This window comes from Periplaneta americana, chromosome 9 (genome assembly GCF_040183065.1).
Source record: "Periplaneta americana isolate PAMFEO1 chromosome 9, P.americana_PAMFEO1_priV1, whole genome shotgun sequence".
Taxonomy (NCBI): domain Eukaryota; kingdom Metazoa; phylum Arthropoda; class Insecta; order Blattodea; family Blattidae; genus Periplaneta; species Periplaneta americana.
In genome coordinates this window covers 127,731,466-127,758,631 of record NC_091125.1, presented here as the reverse complement: position 1 = coordinate 127,758,631, position 27,166 = coordinate 127,731,466, and the positions used below count along the sequence as shown (strand labels likewise).

Below are 27,166 nucleotides of genomic sequence, written 5' to 3'. Positions count from 1 at the left end.
CGACAGTATTGGATTTCCAGCCTCCGTGACGTTTCGCTAGTTGTCTTTCGTTTGCATATCCGAGAATAATCGATACTTGCGCTTTCATATTGCTACAATGGTGTTTTCTGATTAGTGGAACACCTGAACTTTAATGAATAGATGTACTTTAATGAGGTCCATTAAAGGGCTGCTACCAGGTGTATAATTACTATATTTCGGCATGGTCGAGCATAAACTTATTTATTCAAACTGACATGCAGTTTTTAAGGTTAGATGTCAGTAGGTCGAAGGATTTTAAGTCTAATGACAGAAGGTCTAATTGTGTAAGTCTAATGACAGAAGGTCTAATTTTGTAAGTCTAATAACATTTTGTCTTTGGAACCAAGACTAATACAACCTAGTCCAATTAAAAAAAAATTCTAATACTACATAGTCTAAGTTGCAATGACGTCTAATATTGTTATGCCTAAATTATAACAGTAATACATGTTACCTGTATGTTATTGTTTATTACATATAACTCTGGAATAAAATACAGTAGTCCTAATGTTGAAATAGTTGAGCAATGAAAATATACAGTAGATTAATCTTCATTTTCATTTTCCTGTACGGCGTGGAATTTCAGCCTGCAGCTTAAAGTTCTCAAGTACAAATCAATTTATTCACGATCTTTATACTGCTAGTAGCATGTTATCATTCTCTCTACTTGTCTTTGATTAATTTGGTATGATTTCTTTACGGTATGCTGAACTCTTCCTTGTCCTGCCAGGACACAGTATATTCTAAAAACTTCCATATGGATGTATGATGAGATATAATAATTTTTTGGAATTTCGAGTGCCATCCTCCAACACTATTTATAGTTCTTTGGAGTCCATTTAATACAAGATTAAACACATTCCACATTTTGTAGACTTGAATGTTATCCAAGTCCTCATTGGTGACACAAGTAGCATTGCAAGCGTCTCTGAGTGAACATCTCCAGTAGATCCTATTGCTGGTTCTATTTCTCAATCTTAAGCGGTAGTCGAAATTATTATGAACAATAATTTTCTTACCTTTATGCGAATTAATAGTATATGTATCCGTTTTGCTAAAAAATTTCTGAAACTGACAAGGTACTGTATTACTAAGAAAACGTATGTTCATTATCGTAACAATATCAACATTTTTAGTAAGTATCGTTAAACTTATTTGAGTTTTATACACACATTTTATTTAGAAATTTACACATTAGACATACATTTTATTTAGACATTTACATATTAGACGTAAATTTCATTTAGGCATTAGACATTTTTATTTTAGACCTGAGTTATTATTGGACTTTTTTATTAGACTTCATGTTTTATTAGACCTATTGCCCATTAGGCCTGCTGTCCTTAGACGTAGTGATCTGAAACCGTTTTTAAAAGTAACTTCTTCCAGTATCACGTATCCGTCGCCACACCTGGTTGCCATCCACAGCGTCACTTTGCTCTAAGCTTTTAATTGACTTTTCTAAGCTCTTATAATAGTCATCTATTTCTAAAGCGTACCCCTCTCAGTGGTTGTTTTATCTTAGGGGAAAGGTCTTAGTCGCAGTGACTCTAATGAGGAGAATACAGAGGATGCTCTAGAATTTCCCAATTCCTTCTGTTCAGAAAATCAACTACTTTGATAGTCACGTGGCGACGTGTAAAATTATGAAGCGCAATGGGATGGGTATTCAAGAAATTTCGGGGCGTCCGAAGCAATGCAAGTCGTAAATGGTGTTCTAAAAAGTGTGTGTAATATGCAGCATCCGTACGTATTCCAATTGAAACAGAATTCGTTCATAGTCTTCTAGCCAAGGACAAGTCTTTCACTGCAAAGCCAGCATTCTTCAATCTTCTATACTTTCTGCATGATTAATACACTTTCATAATCATAAACAGCAATGAATATAACTTTGAATCTGTCCTGCTCATGTCTGCATTTTTGACTTAACGATGTTACAATTAAGTTATATTACTACAATCACTGCATATAGAGTATAAAAGAGATTATTAATTTATAATTTACAGGTAACACTTATCAGACACCTTTCCATCACATACTGTCAGCTTACATAGGTCACCGGTAGGGGAGTTCAATACTAGCAGTATTGCCACCTATTTTCGGATGGTCTAGCTATAAAATAATTTTGAATTTATTTCCTGTCATAAAACTTACTTAACGAGGTTTACGAAAAACTGTTTGTTACACATAAAAATAGAATTTATTTAACAACGGAGTGAGTATAGTAGACTTGCCCATTTGGTTCAGAGGCGGATAGTTTTGAATGTATTTAGAAATGATAAATAAGTTGTTGTTTAGTCAACTGTCCGAAGACAGGTCTGAACCCCACAAATGATACCGACATGGTACCACTTATGAGGCAACTAGGCCAGGAGATAATGGAGTATCATTTTAAAATTAAAACTATCCTTCTTCCAGTGTTCCTAGACTAGCAACAAATGTCGCTGTAAAATGAAAATGAAAACATAAGTAAATTAAAAAAAGAAAAGTGAGAGGGAGAAAATTCCGCCCGCTGGAAATTGCAGCCCTAGGCCTAAATCCGGCACCGCTGACACGGACAACTAAATTACGTAAATTAAAATGTCGTCTACGTCCATCGTCACAGTGACAATATTATTATTTGCACACAGACGCCGTTGTGTCTTTGTACACAAATAGTTTCTAATGAACAATTATCTTCAACAGTTTACGTGATATTTGTCACAAGAATGTACTGTACATGTAGTCAATGGTTTTCACTTTCTTGTCGGAATTTATCATTAATCTATTGTTTTCGGTTTTTAAACTTGACTGTATCCAGACACGTTATGACAGAATTCCCTTGGCATGGGACAAGTGTGACACTAGAGCACTACCTGAGACAACACAGAATTATATATTGGCAACATATTCATACAAGCTCTCAGCAACGATAATAATTATGCGTTCGGCTTAGCTGTTTCCGCAATCACACAATTAACCGTCTGAAAACAAACATAATTCTGTTTTTCTTACTCTTACAATATTTGTTTACGTCAGTGTCCTCCTTTAACTGAATAAACAACTTTATCAAGCATCGTGAGGTACATAAAGAAGAGAGAAACGGGATTTTTAACAATGATATAACCTACTACAAATTTTATAAATTTAAGCTATTTTCGATTTTCATTATTATTATTATTATTATTATTATTATTATTATTATTATTATTATTGTATATTAATTTCCGTATGCAATAGGATTTGTTTGTATTTGGTAGTATATAGGCTTATTTATGTGAATGAATGAATGAATGAATGAATGAATGAATGAATGAATGAATGAATGAATGAATGAATGAATGAATGAATGAAGTGCATTTATTTATTCATCATGGATACAAACACGTGAACACATAATCCTTCGCAGGAGCCTGTACGGCCATTTTGTGCTAAAACTATAGACTACAGGGCGACTACACACTTTGAATTTTCAAAAATAAATAAATAAATAAAAAATAAATAAATAAATAATAAAAGAAATAAATACAATAACAAATTTTAAAATATAAATTTATAGCCTATATGTATGAATTAATCAGCCTATATTATATTTCTATTCTATAATTTCGGAATATATACTTACTTACTTACTGGCTTTTAAGGAACCCGGAGGTTCATTGCCGCCCTCACATAAGCCCGCCATTGGTCCCTATCCTGAGCAAGATTAATCCAGTCTCTATCATCATATCCCACCTCCCTCAAATCCATTTTAATATTATCTTCCCATCTACGTCTCGGCCTCCCCAAAGGTCTTTTCCCCTCTGGCCTCCCAGCTAACACTCTATATGCATTTCTGGATTCGCCCATACGTGCTACATGCCCTGCCCATCTCAAACGTCTGGATTTAATATTCCTAATTATGTCAGGTGAAGAATACAATGCGTGCAGTTCTGTGTTGTGTAACTTTCTCCATTCTCCTGTAACTTCATCCCTACTTGATTCACGTACGATATTATTCTTCTCTATGTTAATATTACATTATGTGATTTCATTGTAGCTGTAAGTTTACTTTTAGTTCCTGAGATTTATTGCCTGACATGTCTAGGGTATAGCATTGTTTGCATTAGCTGTTATAGCTCTGGATTGAAGAATTTGAAAAAATCATGTTTCGAAAACTAGGTCATTTCCGATTTAGAAATTTATAGAGAGGTTTCTTATTTCAAATGGAACGTGTGGGAAAACAATCGTTCGTCAAAATTCATTGTCTCTTGGTGAGCCTCCCTTGTGAGATGAAAATAAAAAGATTAAAGCATATTGAGAAGAAGAAGAAGAAGAAGATGAAGAAGAAGAAGAAGAAGAAGACGATAATGTAATCTTCTGTTGAGTGCGCTGTTCCCCACTTCCACAACCCTGCCCCTCTCGAACAAACACCCTGTCGACGCGACGTGCGTCGTCCGTGTTGATGACCTTGCAATCGGCAGGCATCACACTCGACGTGTTTACTGATCAAACAGTGCACGCTATCTCTGGCTGACCGGCATGGCAGCCGCACATGACAGTTATCGGACACGAGCATGGCGGAAGTGCTGCGTGCGATAGCGCGCGTCGTGTACCTCGTGGTGGTGGTGCTGTACCTGGCCCTGGTGGGCAATTGCTGCGTGTGCGAGCCCGGGGACGTGGACGCCGTGATGCGCATCCTCAGCCCCGACGACGCCCTTCACAACTCGCAGCCCAAGCACGTCATCAGGGCGCCCTCGAGGTGCGCGTCCGACGAGAGGCGAGACCACTACGGACGCTGTAGGAAGGTGTTCTGAGAGCGGCAAGGTTGGTGCAGCAGAAATGCTCATGTCAGCACCAGTGTTGCCACCCAGTTTGCAAGAAATTATCGTGCATACACTGAAAAATTTTTCATTTTTGGGTACAGTTTTGGTACGGTAATCGTTTTTCTCTTTCTAGAGATGAATTTAAAATCTTGTACATACTTCAGTGAAGTTTTAGTTGCTTTTTCAGTACTTTAACACAATATTTAATTTCATACTTTGTAAAATGTTTACTGAAATATGAATTTCTTTAGATTTAAAATTACTACTACTACTACTACTACTACTACTACTACTACTACTACTACTAATACTACTACTAGTACTACTACAGGGACATCATTTTATTTTTACTAACATCTCTGATATTAACCTGGCTATACTTTTGGATTCACATAAACTAGGAAATATCACGCTTTTGAGTTTGATAATTTTCATTAAGTTTTTGTTTATCAGAATACAGTACAGTATTAACAATGAGTGTTTTTACTCACGATCTGAGTTCCATACGGACGTATTCATTATGCAGTGTATATTATACTGTCTATAGCACATTAGCGTGCACTATAGAAAATGAAGTTAAATTGAAAAATAATCATAATATGGATATTTAAATCCATTTTTCAAAATGGTGGCTGTTCATTTCGATACAGGCTTCAGTTCTAATGTGTGTAATTCCAATTACCAATTTCGTCCTTCGTACTAGTAACTCATGTTGAAATAATTCTGTACCTACTCTGTAAAAGAGTAGGTACCTTACGTACTGTAAATTCAATCTTCACTTCTGCTTGATCCGAAAAGATAAAATTACTCAGACATGCTATTTACTGTCCGTCCAAGCGGTTATGTCGCAGGATCGTAGAAAGGAGAGAAATCACGTGCCAGTTAATTACTTAACGAGAGCCTTTAATTTAAGTTATTTTAAACAGTTGTATGGGTATAATATTACCCTAGATGTCCAATTCCTAACAGAAATTAATGTTCTCAGAAAAGAGCTAAGACAGCCCAGCCACTAGCCTTTACAGAGAGGCGAATAGAAGCAGGTGGGGAAAACCGGAATGCGACGTAGGCAAATGGACCACAGTATCTGTGCGAAAATGATGGAATATTGAAAGCTCTTTCGTCATTGGAAAACGCGAACATATTTTTGGAACGTACTATGACGGTAAGGCTACTATGACCGTATATGCGGGCTTGGGTCTGTGTGGAGGACGGTTGAACGTCATTAGTAGAAGGGGTGGGAGTGAAGTACATTAAAAAACTCAGGTACAATAAAAATTGAAGTAAAAATAAAATGATGTCCCTGTACTACTACTACTACTACTACTACTACTACTACTACTACTACTACCACCAGTACGACTCATATACTACGTTTTCATGGAGTATTCAATTCGATTTGAATACGATCTCCGTTTTCACGCAATTTTCGATACGTATTGAAAACGATTTGAGTACGGAAGCTGAAGTTTCGAAAGTAGTTATGTTGGTTAACATGTCATTGACATATTAGCGTGTTGGTCATTCTGCAGGCATTAGCTATAAACAATGTTGCATTTTCCAAATGTGGCGCATGAAAACTTAATATTCTGGCTGTTAATGAATAATGGTAATATTGACTTTTAGGAAAACACGAAATATTATGCTTTACAACACTCTTTTTCAACATACATATTTTCCTCGCTGTTGGTAAAACAGCTGACACTTCAAACAAATGACGATCGATCACGCGCTTAGCGTATTGAGATCGAATTGAATACGATACCCGTTTTCATGGAACTCAATTCGAACTGAATACGATCCGATCCCACTTTTTAAGTGTATCGACCTTGAGACTCAGATAGAATTGAATCCCCGTTTTCATGAAGATTTCAATACGGTAAGTGTATTCAGATCGATCTGAATACTCCATGAAAACGTAGTAATTGTATACAGGGTGATTCACGAGTAGTTAACGCCACTTACGGATCATATTCCCGAAGATATTTTGAGCAAAAAAGGTCATATAAACATGGGTCCTATACTCAATATTTTCAGAGTTACACTAATTTGAATTTGTTAAAAAAATACGTACCTTTTTTCTTTAGTTTTAAGGGTAAAAGAATATTAAAGTTGTTGTTGTTTAGTTAACTGTCCGAAGACAGGTTTGAACCTCATAAGTAACACCAATAAGGCATCACTCATAAAGGAACTGGGCCAGGAGATAATGGGGTAGGGTGGTCAGTTCCTTTCCCCCTCCAATACATACATCGCCGATTAGCTGCATATTCTACTAATCAGACTTCAGATGCATACAAACAGTTATTCTTTCTCTGATACATATTGTAAAGGGAGATGTACTGCCTGATAATAGATATACATATTAGCCAGAACCTCAATGAGAGGTAATATTACAATTAGGGAATGAATTATTCAGAAGTATAATTTCTCTAATTGGCAAGTATTCTGAAGCTAAAAATGTGTTGTTAATTTGATAGTAGTTTCGTACAGAAATTTCTTTATATTTTTTCTTACGCACTTATCACAAGAATAATTGTTACAAATCACGTTATTTTTGTCAACTCTTTAAGACTGTACATTAGGATGCAAAATTGAACTGTAAAGAATCAAGTTGCTAGAAGTCATGTGATCTGTAACAATGGTTGTGATAAGAGTGTGTAAGAATAATATAATTTTTAGTTAAAAATTGGAAAAAGAAATCTGTACAAAGCAACTGCACGTACTGAACTTCCAACCAGTTGCAGACAGACAGCGCAGTGGATAGATCCGATAGATGGAAAAAGTAAACAAACCTAGTCCGTTCTTCACATATCCTATTAGTTAATTTGTATCTCTCCGACTGGAACCTGAACTTCGAAGTCTACTCATAAGATTATTATACTACTTTAATAATGTGAAGTTTGACCATTAAAGATAACTTCAATAGATGATCGTTTTTAATTACACACCGTTGTAAGAGATGTAATCCATCTCCCTTCGAGCAATCTGTGTAGGTCTATATTCTTGCTGTTTTTGTCATGATGACTAATCTTGACTGTCCCATGATCGTACTTTCGATGCCAGTACAGAATTTAGACTCAGTTGATGCCAATGTTATGCATGATTGAACTTCATAGTTATCTATAAAGTAGCTCAGACATGTAGCTGAGTCATAATGTGTCGTCTGAATAATTGTGTTTATTGGTTGGAATATCGTCACGTCATCTCGCTTTAGTACCAAACTTTTTCAAGTTCAGTTTTTCATAATTTGAGGTGAAAACTCTTTCGAATGTAACAGCGTATGAAAAAAATTCAGGGGGGTTCCTTACTGCCATTGCTTGGAGTCACTTAACCGATAATAAATTGGACGCATTCAAGTCGTCTATTTTTTTTTTATAATGTCGGCTTAGTATTCAAGAACGGAGGAGAAAGGAAAGAGAAAATACAATTAAATTTTAAAATGTCGAAAATTTTGAGGCTTTCCTAATACAGGAACCACTAACTTTGTGAAGACTCCGGAGCGAACATAAAAGTAATCTGATTCATTTTCTTTACCAAATGAAGAAAACTATTCAAATAGATACGGGTACTTATTGTCGTGCAGGTGGAAGAAATATCTCCAAATTGCTTTCAAATTATTATTATTATTATTATTATTATTATTATTATTATTATTATTATTATTATTATTATTATTATTATTATTATTATATCAGTTATCTAATGTCGATGACATCTTCCGATCACTAGTAGCCATAGTCTTCTGTCCATTCAATCTCCAATCTTCAGCTGTTTTCCCTTCATTGTATCATAAATGTCTTCGCTCCAGAAAACTTCAGGTCTTTCCCTGCATCTTCTTCCTTCAGATCTCCACTCCAATATACATTTTGGCAGTCGTTCTTTCTCCATCCGCTGAACGTGGCCGTACCATTTTAACTCATGTGCTTTTATGTAATCTAAAATAAAATGTCATATATTTTTTCGTCTAATTGAATTTCTGATTTTGTCTTTTCCTTAAATTCTTGCTGCTCTTTTTAAAAAACTCATTTCAGTTGCCTGAATGTATTGCAGTGTTGTTACTTTTAGTGATCAAAGTTCTCCTCCGTAAATTCCATTTAGGTAGCAATTGAAATAATAATAATAATAATAATAATAATAATAATAATAATAATAATAATAATAATAATAATTTATAATAATCACTACTACCATCACATCCATCAGCAAAGTTTAGTGATTTAGTCTTCATTAAACTCTAAACAAAGATTATTTTTCTTTAAGATTTGGTAAAATGTTATGGAGTTGATTATCCCTGAAGTTTTCATGTGGTGATATTCGATTCTGAAAAGTTTTGATTCTTGCTTTTTTTACGGAGAGAATATAAGATTAATGGAAATTTTGTGCCAAAAATGCATTCCTGGAAGTAATTGCCCAGTTGTTGAAGGTATGTTATATTGTCCTGTGTTATATTGACAGAAAGAAGTATCCATTAGAATTTTTCTTTGTCTTTTAAGGAGTTTTGTTTAAATTTGCAGTCAAACACGTGTTCTTAAATCCAATCAGATTAGTTTCCTCTGTTATTGTTTATGTGTTGATTTTTGGCACAGAACAAATATTGAGATAAAACGTATGTAATCAAAACAACAACTTTAACACAAACAAGAAGTTATCTGTAGTGACCTACTTTATTTTGGTCGTGATGTGCGCGATTATTAAGGCGCAACTTAGAAGCCGCGTGAATGCTGCAATCGTGGGTTCGAATTCTGCCTCTTGGATAGGTGTCTGTTCGTTGTCTAAGTGATGTGCTGTGTTAGCTCAGGAGGGAGCTCAGAATCTTGCTGACAACACACTAAGTGCCTGTGTGCTGTTCAAGGCTGAAGTTACCTGGAAAAGCAAAAGGGCAAACCGTGATCAAAAAAAGTTTTTGACGAAGAAAGAATGGAAGTAAGAAAATAATACAAACATAAAGATAAAGAAGAAGAAAGCTAAAAAGTGAGAGAAAAAGAAAGAGCGAAAGAAAAGCGCAAAACAAAAGTGGAAAAAGAAAGTAATAGAAAATAAAAGAAAAGAAACAGAAAAATAAAGAAAAAGAAAGCAAGAGAAACTTAAAGGAAGGGAAAGAAAAAGACAGATAAAAGGAAGGAAAAAACGAAACGAAGAGAAAGAGAAAGAAAGAAAACTGAAAAACCTAAAGGAAGAAAAACGGAAAGATAGGGAAAGGAAAGATAAAAAAACGAAAGGAAGAGAAACTGGAAGAAAAAAAAGAAAGATATGGACATATAGGCCAAAGAAGAATGTTCGACAGCAGATTTCCAAGGACAGGTCTAGAGTGGGAGGTAGAAGGCGGAAGAGGAATGGACTGACCATGAAAGAGATGGATGGACGAGGTACAATGAGGTGTGAAGAAATAATAATAATAATTTGGGAAAGAAGATATAGCAGACAGAGAAATTTGGAGAAAAAAGATGAAGCAATCTTAATAGAAATTCATTTCTAAATTTACTATGCTTACAATTTTTTGTGTATCATATCTATATCTGTCGAGGAAAATCTCAAGAGTGAGAAAAGTAAGTAAATAAATAAATAAATAAATAAATAAATAAATAAATAAATAAATAAATAAATAAATAAATAAATAAATAAATAAATAAATAAATAAATAAATAAATAAATATGTAGGTAGTTAGGTAAGTAAGTAAATAAGTAGATAAATAAATGAAGCAATTAATAAATAATTAAATTAATAAATGAATGAATGAATGAATAAAAGAATAAATAACTTTATTTAACTATGTGAATTTTTCGAATTACCATCAAAATAATAAAAATGTATCAATAACCTAAAATCCTAAACCAATACAGACAATTTTTTATAATAATTAAAATAAAATCTCTGAAAAGAAAGTAACAATGCTAATAAATACGGGTGAAGGGATTTGAAACGTTTGAAGCATTACGTTTGAAGAATTTCGTAACTAAGGTCTTCGTGTCCGTAGAGATTCAGCATAGGCCTACATAGCTTAAAAATAACAAATGAAATGATATCGACAAGGTCATGAATTTTATCGTAAACACAAATAGTCCTACACTCATTGTAAACGTGTTCCGATGGACATGATCACTGGCAGAGGTCAACTGAATGTTAACATAATAATTATCAGCACAGTAGGGGATAAAGCTTTCAACTTCTTTCAGATCATTTAAAGAGCAACATGCTTACAGTTTCAGAATTAGTGTCAGTATAATTACACACAGTATAATGTGCTACATTATAAAGGTGGCAATGCTGCTTCACCACTATCACAATGTCTTGAGCACGAATATTGGTGATAAATACACGTTAATTCTACTCTTGATATTAATTATGCTTAGTTGCTTCGGTGGTACGCGCATGGAGACAGTGCTATGAGCTATCAGTATTACCAACGGTGACTACAAAGGTACGAAATATTTTATAGATACATTTTGTGATATATTTTTAAAAAGAAAGTTAGTGTACTTGTGGTTGCAGTCCAAAGGTCTGCATATGAAAGAAGATATTATTGCTTCGTGTCATACGAAGATGATGTGTTCTCTCAAACGTGACCTTGGAAGGGAAGATGTGTTCTCTCAAACGTGACCTTGGAAGCGAAGATGTTCTCTCAAGCGTGACGTTGGAAGCGAAGATGATGTTTTCTTTCAAATGTGACCTTGGAACAAATGGACTATAATTTAAAGAAAATTATTCCGTATGTATTAAACAATCTCGGGTCACGAGTATAATAAAATTTCCAACGTGGTGATGCCAGAACAAAATAATTAAGGGGAGGAGATGATGAAGCTTGTTTCCAAATAAATACATGTGCAATTTTCATATTTTGTACGTAGAAATGCAATTGCTGCAACAGCTTAAATCTAAGATTAGTTTAAAAATAAGTTGAGACCCAAATTAAAAAAGTATATCAGGGTACAGTAATTCACTAAATTGGATACATCTAAGCTATTTTTGAAGATAAATTAAAAGTTTATATAACATTTTACTACTAAAAGTACGTTTGTTTTTAAATATATGGAACAGTTTTGATATTGGCTTTAACATTTTTAAGATAAGAAATTACATTTCAAGAATTAATTATAGAGGTACTTTTAAACAAATATGGAAACATATTTTTCAAATGCAGAAAAATAACAAATTTCTATTCCAAAGAAATTTTATGAGAAATTTTCCCCACGAGGACTCGAATCAGCGCTCATTCTTTAACGTGAAACCAGACACGATGCCTTACATCACGACGTCACGGCGCCAGCGCGGAACTAGGAACCTAAATTCTACTGTCGATTTTTCACTTTTAAAGGCCGATTTCGCAAATAGAAGAATAGTACTAGGGATAATTAAATGATAAAAATTGCTATGTCACTTGTATTTGTGCAATATTTGAGGTATATAACTACTTATACTGTACAATTTAGAAATGAAGTCTTTCCGGAGTTATAAAAAACTGCATTCTGTACGCAGTCATACCATGACGCCTTGGTGGCTCACTTGGCAGAGCACTGGTTCACTATTACTACGGATCCCATTTCGAATGATGGCGCAAACGTCTTTCTGGTGGTCAAAACCAAGATTCTTATCGGATTTCTCTGGGTCTTACCGTCTCCTCTATCATTCCATTGTCACTCTCCGTTTCAATATTTATTAACATCATAAAGCCTGCAATAGCATTACGCAAAACGGTGTCGGCGTGTTATAGTACTGTGATTGGCGTACAGATGGCATCTGCCTGGTACGTTTTCTGGTGGTTGTAGTAGAACTGTCAATGGAAACCTGCAGTGTTCGTCCTTGGACCTTTCCTCTGAGAAAATAAAATATTCTTTTGTTGCAGAGTAGATTCTGTCTTTTGGATGATGTTTCAAGAAAATATACCACAAACAGTAATATTTTTCTACATGATAAAAAAGAAGCTAAATTTTCACGATGGCACATGAAACGTGCAAAGAAAAAAAATATGTGTCATCATCGTTTTCGTGACGCTGATTTTTCTTGTTAAATTAATATCAAGAGTGATGTACGATTTAAAACTTTTACAATGTTCAGCGTAGTCAAAATTTTAAGTTTTTATAAAATCGTATCAATTATGTATAACCTTACTAAGTTTTTATAACAATACGTGTGGAAGGGGACTAAATACGCTTCTTTTGTGAGATGAATCAGAGGGGGAAGTTAAACATGGAGGTTTAATATCCTTATGGTCGTTTGTGAACGGCTTTTAAGATATTCATACAAATACAAGCGAATACATGACAATATTGCAACACGTATTCACGTAACTGTATGAAAGGTTCAGTAACCTAATGCGTCATAGACGAATATTGCTGGCTGTGCATTTTATCCTAACGCTAGTCTTGCTTCCACCGTCACGTCTTCCTGTCAACCACTACCGATCCAAAGAAATTGCTGTCAGTTCGTCAGTGTTATTCAACAAACTAATAAGAAGCATTTGTTGGTATTTTCTGTACATTCCCAACATCATTTCTGCAACAAGCCATCGGCGTAGCTCAGTTGGCTAAGGCGCTTGCATGTCGATCTGGTGTTGTGCTCAGACACGGCTTCGATTCCTACTTGAGTTGATTATCTGGTTGGGTTTTTTTCTGAGGTTTTCTCAACCGTAAGACGAATGTCAGGTAATCTATGGCGAATCCTCGGCCTCATCTCGCCTAATACCGTCACGTTATCACTAATCCCATCGACGCTAAATAACCTTAAAGTTGTTGAATAACCAGTTAAAAAAACCTCTGCAAAATCCCCGTTTTCATGGAATGCGCTTTCCAAAATTCAACTAAAATTGCTAAGCCTACTTTTCTCAAAACCCGTTCACAATAGACTATAATGTTATTAGACTCACTGCCCAGATCCATTTTCCACTCTGTACATGAGCTTTACCATCGGAAAAGATAAGGTTAGAGGCATCTGCTCGTAAGTTACGTTAAAAAGAGCAATAAAATTGTCCAGATGTTTCTCTACAACTGTGGTAGGGTGCAAGAAATCTGAAAAATTTCGCACCACAACATCAAGAAGTACTTTCCTTCGAGTAAAGTATTAGAAGCATGATGCTAGCCACACACTCTTCCACTAATAATAATAATAATAATAATAATAATAATAATAATAATAATAATAATAATAATAATAATAATAATAATAATAATAATCATCATCATCATCATGTACCGGTCCACATCTGTGGAGTAACGGTCAGCGCGTCTGGCCGCGAAACCAGGTGGCCCGGGTTCGAATCCCGGTCGGTTGAGTTTTTTTCCGGGGTTTTCCCTCAACCCAATACGAGCAAATGCTGGGTAACTTTCGGTGCTGGACCCCGGACTCATTGCACCGGCATTATCACCTTCATTTCATTCAGACGCTAAATAACCTAGATGTTGTTACAGCGTCGTAAAAAAACTCAATAAAATAAAATAAATAAATCATCATGCACCTTCCAAGGAGTTGGGCCACAGATTGGTCCGTTCCGGCTCATATTAAAGGTCGAGAAGTCTCTTCAATGGTCTTCCAGGATTTCTTGTACCCGCCGGAGTGTAATTTGTTTAATAATATAGGCTATGATGTCTGTTGCGGGGCGTCCTGTTGACATATGAGCCGTTCAAAGCAGAAGTGGTGTAAGTCAAAAATAGGTAATGAGGGTTAAAGTAAACATTCTGTAAAATACAGCGCAAAGTAGCAATTAGTATTCAATTTACTTACAGTCTTACTAATAAACCGTGTATAGTTTTTATACGAGACTTATGCAGAGTTGAGACAGAAAACGTTACTAATAAATTGTGAATAAGCTATGGACGTATAAACAGGCTGTAACTATACAATGGGAATTGCTTTGCAGTAGTTATATACACGAAACCCCTTGTTTAAGCGTTGTATATAGCGAAAAAATGGCCGCCCCTCTAACAGCTGTTCGTATCGACTGTCATTTTATGATGATGGTTACCTTGTAACCACAGAAGAACAAACCAAAGATCATAGAATTATTAGAATAATATCACAGTCTAGTATATACAGCGCGAAGCTCACACGTAGTAAATATGCAAACATTAGGTAGTTGCTCACCACTAGGATCGCTAATATCGCCTCATTACAGACAATGCAAAATAGTACCGTCACAGTCTATTGTTTCTAGCACCCTCAAAACTCAAGCTTCGTAACTGTATATAGTAGACTGTGATAATATTGCTGTAGCTTGTACTCTTTGACCAAAATGTAGTGTGGTAATCGATTAGAGCCAGTTGTACTATCGATATTTAACACGTCACACTCGAGCGCTCTACCGGATGCAATAGAGAACCTCAGATATTCTATTACCTTTCATAACAAATTAATGACGAAACTATAACGTAGCTGTGTAATAGTTATACTGTTATACACGACGTATGTAGTGATTATTAGTAAGGAATTTACACACGACTTATAAACGAGCTACTGATTGTATAAGTATAAGACAGTTAAACGTCTGTATATAGAGTTTTTATTAGTAAGACCATTAAACTATTAGTAGTCAGTGGATAGCAAGAAGGTCATATTAATTGCTACTTTGCGCTGTATTTTACAGAATTTTTACTTTAAACCTCTTTACCAAATTTTGACTTACACCACGTTTGCTCTGAACGGCTTATATAATTTAAAATTTGTTAAAAATTGAAGTCATTTTCAATTCTTCCAAAATTTCTATAATTGTTTTATAGTCGAATAACTCTTCTCGGGTTCTCAGCCAGGAGAGTTGGAGATTTGCTTCCAAGCTTTCGACGGCTAGCTCTGCCATCTTCTTCAGGGAATGAAGTGATGTGGGACCATGTCTAGTCGGTATATACTATTGCATATATACCGGCTACACATGGTCCCACATCACTTCATTCCCTGAAGAAGATGGCAGAGCTAGCCGTCGAAAGCTTGGAAGCAAATCTCCAACTCTCCTGGCTGAGAACCCGAGAAGAGTTATTCTACATCAAACGCCGGGAAAGCCTCAAGTCATACATTGTTTTATAGTCGTTTCATTTGTAACCTGCTGTTCTTCTTAATATTTCATTTCCGCAGCAGTCATTCCTCTCGATTTAACGTTTCCTTGATTGTCCAGTTTTCACAACCGTATAGTAAAGTGGGAAGAGTCAATACGTTATACAATCTTATCCGGGTTTTAGTTATAGTTTATTTTGTTTTAAACACATTGTTAATGACACAAAAGGTCGACAGGACCTCGGGTAAAGTTTTCTGCACTATCAACTGCTGCTTTGTCGACAAATCCTACTCCTAAGTCCACGTCGTGATTCCTGGGCAATGCAGTTATCTATAGCAGACGGGAGAGGGTGAAAGCGAGTATCTGGCGCCTTAGACCTTTTCGGTCAGAATGTCCAGAGGCTTCAAGGTGGCAGCCCTACCGCTGGACTTATCCTGCTTTGGGCTCGTAACTCACTCGGGATATTCTTGTCACTGGCAAGTCTCATAGAAAAAAAGCTTGACGGATCTACAGATGACAACTTTCTTACAGTGACATCATAAAATATGGAAACTCTGCATACTAGCTTTTCATACGTCTTCTTGGAGTGCATTGTAGTCACCATGACCTTTGAAATATAAAATTATTATTAGCAATATTCTTCGTAATATTTTCTTATAGATGTTTCAAAGCTGGACATTCCTTTACAGGATTTTAAATCAGAAGTATGTAGGTTATTAAACAAGTCAGCTTTTCTCGGTATCTTGAGCTGTGTTTCTAGATTTAACAGCGTTGGCAGACATACCTTCAGATATTATAAAACAGGTTTCTCTAAAATAGCTTGGGTTTTCCCTGAGTCACCGTGCTATGCAAACTTGTTCCTCTTCGTACTTGAGAAGTATGCGGAATTAATGGAAATACAGACGTCGTTGGTCGCTAGCACATCTAAAGCCTGGTTCACAATAAACCGGGAACGGAAACTACAACGAGAACGAGAACGGAAGTAATGTTAAAATAAATGCATTTAAATGTGAGCATTCACAATAGTGAATAGTGATTAAATTAAATACATTTATTTTAAAAATATTTCCGTTCTCAGGTTATTGTGAACCAGCCTTAAATGTTAAATCACTATGGAAGTTGTTAATGTCTTTTAATGACAATAGACATTCAAATGGAAGGAAAACTATGTTTATGTGGTCAACATGGTGCAAAGTCATATTTTGAGGCAACACAGTAGCATACAAAAAAATAAATAAATTCCAAACATTAAGGGAAGATCTAACGCATACATCTTTTCAGTTGTCGAAATCGAAAGCTGAACCAGTGAATGCGTAGCCATAATAATTAATGCTGAGTTACAGTGAGTTACCAACATCGGATTGCTTGTAACATTACTGATATTTCCATAACTTGTAGCCTATTTTATTTGGTCTTAATTCAATTATCTAGTGGCTAGAAACATTTTTTTTATAAATTTAATTTGTACTCACTAGCTAGCTAGTTAAATAAATAAATAAATAAATAAATAAATAAATAAATAAATGAATGAATGAATGAATGAATGAATGAATGAATGAATGAATGAATGAATGAATGAATGAATGAATGAATGAATAAAAAATTAGACATATCTTAAGTGTAAATATATATATTTCGGGTTTTAATCTGTCTTATAGGAAACAAAAACATGTTCTATAGTAAATAGTTTTATAGAGTATGTGTTGGTAAAAGTAAATATGGACGGAGGACCATTAAAGGATGTAAATGATAAAATATCAAAGGAAATATTATGCTCTTCCCAACTATACAGTATATAATAAAGAAAACAAATAATATCTCCTTAAAGACCGGACTAAAAATCTTCGACAGTAATGTAAAATCTGTTCTATATGGATGTGAAACCTTGGGAATGACTCCGAATATAAACAACAAATTACGACATTTTATAAACACATGTCTACAGAAAATCTTAAATATCAGTTGGCTTGATATAATTTAAAAAAAAAAAATTGAAAAGGATAAACAAAATCAGATAAAGTAACAAACTTTGAGACAGAAATGAAACTGGATGGGACATACTCTAAGGAAGGTCAACTCGGTAAAAAAAAGTGGCAGGGTATTCATCGAATCCTTATAATTGCGTGAAACGTTTATACTGTCCGTGATTATTAACAAGTTGATATATAATAATAATAATAATAATAATAATAATAATAATAATAATAATAATGGTTTTATTTAACCTGGCAGAGTTAAGGCCGTAAGGCCTTCGCTTACACTAAACCAGGATTAAAACTTGCTTACACAGGTGAACATAAAACTTGATCGGAATTAAGTAATTATATACTGATACATAATGAGATCAAAAGAGGTAGTTACATAAAATTTACCTCATAAAATAAAAATAAACATAGTGAAATACATATTAATTTGTTAGAATCAAATACGAATCACATAAAAACAGAAGCCGATAATTCAATAAAAAAAGAAAAATGTACACAGTAAAAATAAAAATAAACACATTAGTATACATATTAGTATTAGATTACAATTAAGTAGGATTTACATAATTAAACCAGAAACCGACAATTGAATAAAATGTACACAAAAATAGATTAATAATAAAAAAACAACAACATAGTGGGATTGGTACAATCTTTTTAATGAGTGAAGAGTGGAAAACACTTTCTTGCATGTGTGTTTGATATGCGTGTCCCAGGTAAGGTTAGATTCAAAATGAACTCCCAGGTTTTTTATAGTTGAACTGAATGGAATGATCGCTTTATTCAGAGTCACAGGAGGAAGGTTGAACTTATTAATATCGGGGATTAATCTTTTATTCGAAAATAAGATGGCCTATGATTTATCTGTATTTAAGTTAAGTCCGAATTGTTGAGACCAAGATGAAACGGATTCGAGATATATTACCTGCAATATGGGTTTAGGTCTAAACATAATGCCATAGGTGCAGTTAGTTGTCTTGTAAAGCAAGTATTAGAGACTTTTGAAAAAAAAAATGTTTATTTCCATGCAACCTTTTGCGACTTAAGCAAGGCTTTTGATTGTGTTGATCATAGCATTCTATTGACTAAATTATCTGGGTCTCATGGGACGTGAGTTGATGATTTTTGAGTCATATTTATCAGATCGTAAACAAGGTGTTTCGTTTAATGGTAAAAATTCTGATGTTATGAATAAATTATTGTTATGGAGTTCCTCCGGGCTCTGTATTGGGTCCGATTTTGTTTCTGACTTAGCCCATAATATTAATGCTGATATAGTACTGTATGCGGATGATCTACCTTTTTAATTAATCATAGTGATATTAACTTTTTGCAAAACTTTGCTCAACTTAATTTAAGATACGCTGAAGTTTGGCTTAATGCAAATGAATTTCTGTTGAACTCAGCTAAAACTGAACGTGTGATTTTTACTTTAAAGAAGACTGATCATGAACAAAGTCATTTTAATATGTTAGGCATAATTGTTGATTCTAGGTTGACATGGGAAAGTCATATTGATCATATTTTTACTAAACGTTCAAGACCTTTGTTTCTCCTTAAGAGATTAAAAACTGTTGTACCTGAAAACTATATTCGTGATGCTTATTTTTCTTACTTTCAGAGTACTCTCACCTATGGAATATTGCTTTGGGGTAACAGCGCTTTTATAAATAGGGTTCTTTTGCTTCAAAAAAGGGCCATAAGAATTATATCAAGTGCAACTTTTAATGAACACTGCAAACCGTTGTTTGTGTAATAAACTTATATATTTTAGAGTTAATTTTGAATGTTAAGGACAATCTTTTAACTTTAACATTGAGAAATGATATTCATTCCTATGACACAAGACAAGGAAATTATTTTAATATCATAACTTGTAGATTTGCTAAATCGCAAAATAATTTTTGTAAAATGTCATTAAAGAACAAATTTCCATCACATATTTTTAATTTAAGCAGAGCTGCTCTCAAATCACCCAATTCTAGTCTTTAAATCCTTTTTTAAATCTTGACGATTTTTTTTTATTTACAGTCGCTTCGTAATTGTTTTTTTGGCTTTTCTGACCTTGTCTATACATATTGTTCTTAGATATTTAACGTAAACTATTAAACTATTATGAGCATGATTATGATTGTAAAGATGTTTCGGATTTGAAATAACATTTTGCTATTTCTTTTCATTCCTGTATTTATAATTCCCGCAATAAAATTTCAGAAGACGGAGCCTTCTCGTTAAATACAGTACTTCATAATTGCTTCCTCATTGCATGTCCTAATCTCGAGGCAACATTGTCTCTAAATGTATCACCCTCTTTTGGGTTTGATATCTCGAATCTGGTGTCAGACATATGGCGAAGTGTATCAACATCGGTTAAAAACGCAGTAATCGTAGATTATGAAACGACGGTTAAACAGTAACAGTGGTTAAAATGTAATTTGTGTGCACCATTCATAATCACAGATTACTTAAACATGGCTAGCTGACACCTCATTTAACCAGAGTAAAGTCTATGCTGGTGTACTGTTTCTACAAAATGACTAAAGGAAAGCATCCATACCGCTGTAAAGATGATAGTCAACGTCTAAAAATGACTGCGCTCACTCCGTTCTACATCGAAATGAACGTGTCCTACATTTTCGCTTTGCATTTGTTTGCCTTTGGGCGCTGTTATATTTGCGAGTTGTATTTCTTTGCTGTTAGGTTAAAATCGTACAAAATAGAAAATTGAATGCAAAAATGATTATATCCCAATGTGTGGTTGAAGTGTCGCTAGACTTAATTACTACAATTTAAATGTATTACATAAAAAGATGGAATATCTATAAAGGAAAAGGATGCAGAAGATTAATAGGAATGTGTATACGATCAAGCACCTCATTTACACGAGGGAACTGTTCATTATCCTAAGATCCATAAATAATCTCTCTTTGTTCAGCCAGTGACACAGAGAAAGAGACATTCGAGTATTCCCTCTTAAAATACAGAAAATATCAGTTACATAGAATCGTAATACAAGCAGCCGAACCATAGGAGAAATATGACTTTTTGTGTTATTTCAAGTGATCCATTTGTAGATTTTGATAAACGAAATCCCTCCTGAAATTTTCTGTCACCTAATTCCTCGTAAGAATTCTCTCTTTCCACTATAGAAACTTCACGCTCACGCTCTATCCAAGTAATTCAAGTACTGTACAATAATAATCGTCTTCGAAATAAACATCTGTGGCTCTGGCCGCCATTTTGCTTTACTTGCTCTACTAATCACTGGTTACCTCTTTTAACCGCTCGAATATGGCCGGTTAGAGATTACTGTGGTTAACCTCCTATTTAAGTCGTAACCGAGGTCGATCCACTGTAAAAATGCTTAACCAGAGGTTAGGTGACAATTTTAACCGGTGGTTACACTAACTGACGTTGATGCACGTGGGCAATAGTGACAGTAGACTCTGGTAGCAAGCTGGGTGTTCACCGACCTCCCATGTGAACATCACGTTTTCCTGTGTTAAGGATAAATCCCTCGAGTGTGAATGGTACGGTCAAGCGAGCGGTTCAAGGTTCAACACGCGCTGACAAGACGAACTCGTCAATGTCAATGCCGATACTGCATTTTACGTAAGCTGTTATTGAAATATTTTATTACAAGATTTCAGTAGATGTTCTTACACCCTATATTAAGAAGTAGGTCTATTGAGAAACTTTTAGTTTATGTAAGAATCTTCAAAGGACTGAAGTTCGATTTCGGATATATTAACTCCTTCAGTCCTGTATTTATATTTAAAACAAAAGAAAAAAAAAAACTGGTCACATAATCATTCTGGGGATCCAAAATTCCCAAATCAAGTCTTCACAGAAAATCGAAATTTGGGGACAATTTTGACCCCTGGGGCCCCAAAATTTTAAATTTTATTTTTAATTCAGATATAGAAATGTTTAAAAAATAATAATTATTCTTCATTTCTATCACATTGAATTTTTCAAAATATTTAAAAGTATCGAAGATATTCCAAAAAAAGAAGAAGAAAAAAAAGAAACAATGTAAACTATAATGTACATCAGGCCGTCCACACGTGTGAAGTAACGGCTAGCGCGTTTGGCCGCGAAACCAGGTGGCCCGGGTTCGATTCCCGGTTGGGGAAAGTTACCCGGTTGAGGTTTTTTCCGGGATTTTCCCTCAACCCAATATGAGGAAATGCTGGGTAACTTTCGGTGTTGGATCCCGGACCCATTTCACCAGCATTATCACCTTCATCTCATTCAGACGCTAAATAACCTAGATGTTGATAAAGCGTCGTAAAATAACCTATTAAAAAATAAATACATCAGGCCTAAAGGGGTGAAATTAAATCCGTAATAAGTGAACAACAAACGGAGATTCTCCGATTTCTTCTGTTTACAGTGCAATATTTATTCCACCGTTGCTTCATAATCATTAGAACAAGAACATACAATGTCGTAATGTTTTATTTCTTCAGTTCCACCTGATTATTCTCGGAAAAGGTTTCAGTACCTATTTGATAGAGGAATAGGTTCTGAAAGTTATGACATGAAAATAGTACATTATGTAACCAGCCTATAATGATAGTAATTAAGACGCTTGCGCTCGTTTCATAATTTTCATACGAGCGTCTTAATTACCATTATAGGCAAGTTTCATACGACTTTTTATGCTTGACCATATTTCTAACTTGAAATTATTCAAAAGTACCGGTATTCATTTTATTTGTATCTGACAGAAGATCGGAAGTGACCTTGTTCATACCTCTTAAATTGTGAGATGTGCGCAGACGCGAAAGTATTGATTTTTTCCGAGGAACAATAATGTCATTGACCTTGATGTAATGTAACATGATCTAATTTTGATATAACCTGGAAATTGATTTAGAATTGAAAAACGAGATGACAAATTGAATTTATTTGAATATTATTTACAATTAACGCTAATTATTATAGTAACAGAACATAACCTTCTGCGACAGTATTGGATTTCCAGCCTCCGTGACGTTTCCCTCGTTGTCTTTCGATTGCATATCCGAGAATAATCGAAAACCTGAACTTTAATGAATAGGTGTACTTTAATGACATGCATTAAAGGACTGCTGCCAGGTGTATAATTACTACATTTCGGCATGGTCGAGCATAAAATATTTCATAGACGTCACTTACAATTAAACCTGTACGAATTGTAACTTCCACCTTAACAATCGGCATTATTAGCAGTAGGGATGTTAGTCGTAGGTGCTCGCTGCCTTTACATCCAAGCAAATACTCTTGGTATATTAATATTTTGTGCAGAGACCAAAAATTAACTTTTTGTTTACTTACTTTCTAGGTAATTTCATTTATGCAGCTATATATTGTTTCGAGTAATTGTTCAAGAAGGTAAACCGTGAACGGCCATAACATGATGAAAGAATTGAATTGTAGCAGAACTCGTAAAGCATATAGTGGGAAAGCGTGTGTCGTTTTCGTGACTTAGATTTTTATACTAGACCTTGTCATCTTCACAAGATTTTTTACTGTACTTGAATCTCGCACTTTCCATCAGAAGTTCACTGCCCTTCAGACATCTCAGCAATGCGCGGAATGACTCATTTAGCACCAACATGAGTGAAGCTTTCATTAACAGCGCTTGTGGCGTGTTTGTACTGTTAAAAGGTTTTTCCTTTAGGCGCCGAGAAGGTGCATGAAGATGACCTCGGTAATAGAATGATGGTCGACTACAAGCTCCGATTGTCTTTTATCCTCGAGGAAGGCTCGGCACTCAATTTGACAGAAGGCTATGTGGACCCCGGGGTCTTTCTGAGGTTTTAGCAACGGAAAAAATCCCGCCACCACCCACTTTGCACTGTTACGTACTAATATTTAACGATTTATTTCAGATATTAATTTTGTCTCAATGAATAAATAAATGAATGATAAATTAATCCAAAAATGCTTTCCCTTCTTTTTTAAAAAATGTAGAACTGAGGCCTTTCAGTCCTTAATACTACATAGCAAGACCACCGTATAAAAATGAGGAAAGTAAGGCAAAGGAAACACGTTCAACGTTTAAGGGACGGTGATAAATCTTCATTGTGCTGCAGGAAATTAAACTATGGTCCACCGAATTTTTAATTGAATACGTTACCATTTGAATTTACAGAAGAATAAAATTAGTAAAGATAATGATTATGACGATTGCACAAGAATAACGATGATCATGTTGTTGATGATGATGATAATAATAATAATAATAATAATAATAATAATAATAATAATAATAATAATAAATAATAAGGCTCGGCTCGGAAGTTGATGAAATATCTCTTTTTCTGAGACATCACAGACAGTGCAGGATGCAATATAAACTCGTTTCACTTCAACACGAACTAATATGGCCCACTTTTATTTTGTATTATTTTTATTTTTCGGCCTTTTATTGGTATTTTTTTTAGGAGATGTTCTATTTTTGTTGCATTTTTGCCCTTTTCTCCTTATGAACGGACTTTTTTTTTATTACAGTGTAGTCGTAGTCTATATACGAGAACCTACTGCAGATTGCTTAATTAATTCGATTGCGTCTTACAAGAATTTTCCTTGTGGTTGCATCGGCCTTGACGTCTGGTCACGTGTGTCACATGCTTCCCCTCATTCAGCGCAACAGACCAAATACTGCAGCTGCAGTGCCCGCAGTCAGCATATTATATCTCACAAGTGGAGACGTAAAACTGCCGAAAGCATAACAAAGTAGATAAATTGCGACAATTAGTGACTGAGTTTGGCCACATTATATTTTCTACAGATGGAAGTATAGGCCTACTATTATTTTGTTTGTATTTTACCATTAAAATTACGGCCTTTTTTAAATTAAAGTCATATTTTCGTAAATTTAAGGTCATTATATAGGTCATTTTTCTGTGATCTTTAGGTCATCAACTTCCGAACCCTAATAATAATAATAATAATAATAATAATAATAATAATAATAATAATAATAATAATAATAATAATAATAATAATAATAATAATAATAAGGTAAAGGTATCCCCGTAACATGCCATGAAGGCACTTGGGGGGCATGGAGGCAGAGCCCATGCTTTCCATGACCTCGGCACTAGAATGAGGTGGTGTGGTCGGCACCACGCTCTGACCGCCTTTTACCCCCGGGAAAGACCCGGTACTCAATTTTATAGGAGGCTGAGTGAACCTCGGGGCCGTTCTGAAAGTTTGGCAACGAGAAAAAATCCTGTCACCACCTGGGATCGAACCCCGGACCTTCCAGTCCGTAGCCAGCTGCTCTACCAACTGAGCTACCCGGCCGCCCACTAATAATAATAATAATAATAATAATAATAATAATAATAATAATAATAAAATTTGTACTTTGCAACCAAGCTGAATCTGAGAAGTTAATGAATTAGGTAAAGTGAACTCATGAATCATTCGGACTTTCTCACACTCGAAGAAACTATGTGGGTTAAAGTCTTATTTCCGGTTATCTCGATGGAAGAGTTTTCAGGTGATTACAGTAACTGGAATCGGTAGACGGTGGGGGTCATGCCTGAAGGATAACCGGTTTTTGCCTTGTTTCCATATATATTCTTGAACACTCTCCTCACTTCCATAAACATTAGTACGCAAATCGGAGTGCCGTTCGGTTCATTCATGAAATGTCGGGCCTGCTACCTGTGTGCAAATACCTGTTAGTGAGTGTGTTGGTAGCGGCGTCGGTGGGGCAGGATGACGGAGATCTTCCGGACCAGGTCTTCCCAGAGTTCCATCAGATGTACGTTATTCGAGCGTCGTCCAGATCTTGTCCTCCGGGTCAAAGGTTTATGAATGGAAAATGTAGAACTGTGTTTATGACCTCCAGGAAAGGGAATGGCAAGTAGAAAAATATGTGGTCTTTTAAATGTAATGCATGATGTGCAATACCTCTTTTAACAAGTTTAGAGATTTGATATAATAATAGGCCTTGTAATAATAATAATAATAATAATAATAATAATAATAATAATAATAATAATAATAATAATAATGATAATAATAATAATAATAATAATAATAATAATAATAATAATAATAATAATAATAATAGCAGCAATAAAGTAAGAAGTAAGAATAATATCAGCAATTTTAGACATTGCCCACTTTGTACGTAACAGTACTTGGCTGATGTTCTAATTTCTAATCTTCGCATTATAGCTTCAAGAATATAATGTATTTTCGGATGTACTTGAATCGGGTACTCAAAAAAGGGCGCAATTAGTAATTTTGTTCAAAAATAACCTTTTTTCATTTGATTGTGTTTCTTTAAGAGGCACCTAATTTGGGACCTAATTGTAACGCCGTATTTGAATTTGTAGGAAAACGGCCATGTCGTTTACAATTGCGTCCCTCTTCTACCAGCTTCTATTCATAAGATTGTTATTTCATAATATAACTCAGTACAAATGGTACATTTTATAGTTTGGAGTTCCATTTTTCTTAGTATTTCGTCTCATCTGTTTGAATTTACTTAATTAAATGCGTGCAGCTTAGAATTTGATTTGTATTTAAATTATGTTATTCTTAGTATGTCGTCTCATCTATTTGAATTTACTTAATTAAATACGTGTAGCTTAGAATTTGATTTGTATTTAAATTATGTTATTCTTAGTATGTCGTCTCATCTGTTTGAATTTACTTAATTAAATACGTGTAGCTTAGAATTTGATTTGTATTTAAATTATGTTATTCTTAGTATGTCATCTCATCTGTTTGAATTTACTTAATTAAATACGTGTAGCTTACAATTTGATTTGTATTTAAATTATGTTAGTCTTGGTATGTCGTCTCATCTGTTTGAATTTACTTAATTAAATACGTGTAGCTTAGAATTTGATTTGTATTTACATTATGTTATTCTTAGTATGTCGTCTCATCTGTTTGAATTTACTTAATTTAATACGAGTAGCTTAGAATTTGATTTGCATTTAAATTATGTTAATAATAAGGATATAAGAGTGGATCGGTGTCGGGTAGAGTTCCCGGGTAGCTCAGTGGGAGAGCGTTGGTACCGTTGGTACGTTTAACCAAAGGTCCCGGGTTCGATACCCGGCTCCGGAACAATTTTTCCCTCGAAATTATTCAAATTAACTTTACAGGGAGTTATTCCTGAAAGCTTAATTTGCAAGGATTTAAGAAGAATTTAAGAATTTTATTTCTAAAATAGTAGTGTTGTTATTTTAAAATTATAATGAAATCCTTTTCAAGCAGTGTTAGAAAGAATAAAACTGTATATCTTCCTGGAAGTGCTTTAAATAATTATGTGATATTAAAGATTTGATTTCGTGTAGATATTTTATACTGTAAGACGAATATGCAAATCACAGAAACCTGCAGAAAAGTATATTCTATTATCCATGTGCTAAAAAGGATAAAT

The 27,166-nt window shown here is 34.6% G+C and overlaps 1 protein-coding gene across 8 annotated transcripts in view; it reads left to right on the top strand.

Moving 5' to 3' along the window:
* The window catches only part of LOC138706473 (splicing factor 3A subunit 2-like), a 128,688-nt gene that overhangs the window by 58,974 nt on the left and 42,548 nt on the right, over window positions 1-27,166 (top strand). The window contains exon 1 of one of the 8 annotated variants that reach the window (XM_069835806.1): window positions 4,310-4,806. The exons of 6 other annotated variants lie outside the window; for them this stretch is intronic. In XM_069835806.1, coding sequence (XP_069691907.1) covers window positions 4,557-4,796 — 240 coding nt within the window. In that variant the 5' untranslated portion in view covers window positions 4,310-4,556 and the 3' untranslated portion in view covers window positions 4,797-4,806. Of the gene's footprint in view, window positions 1-4,309; window positions 4,807-25,116; window positions 25,627-27,166 lie in introns of those variants that run through there. One more of the 8 variants, XR_011334005.1, reaches the window with a different exon arrangement.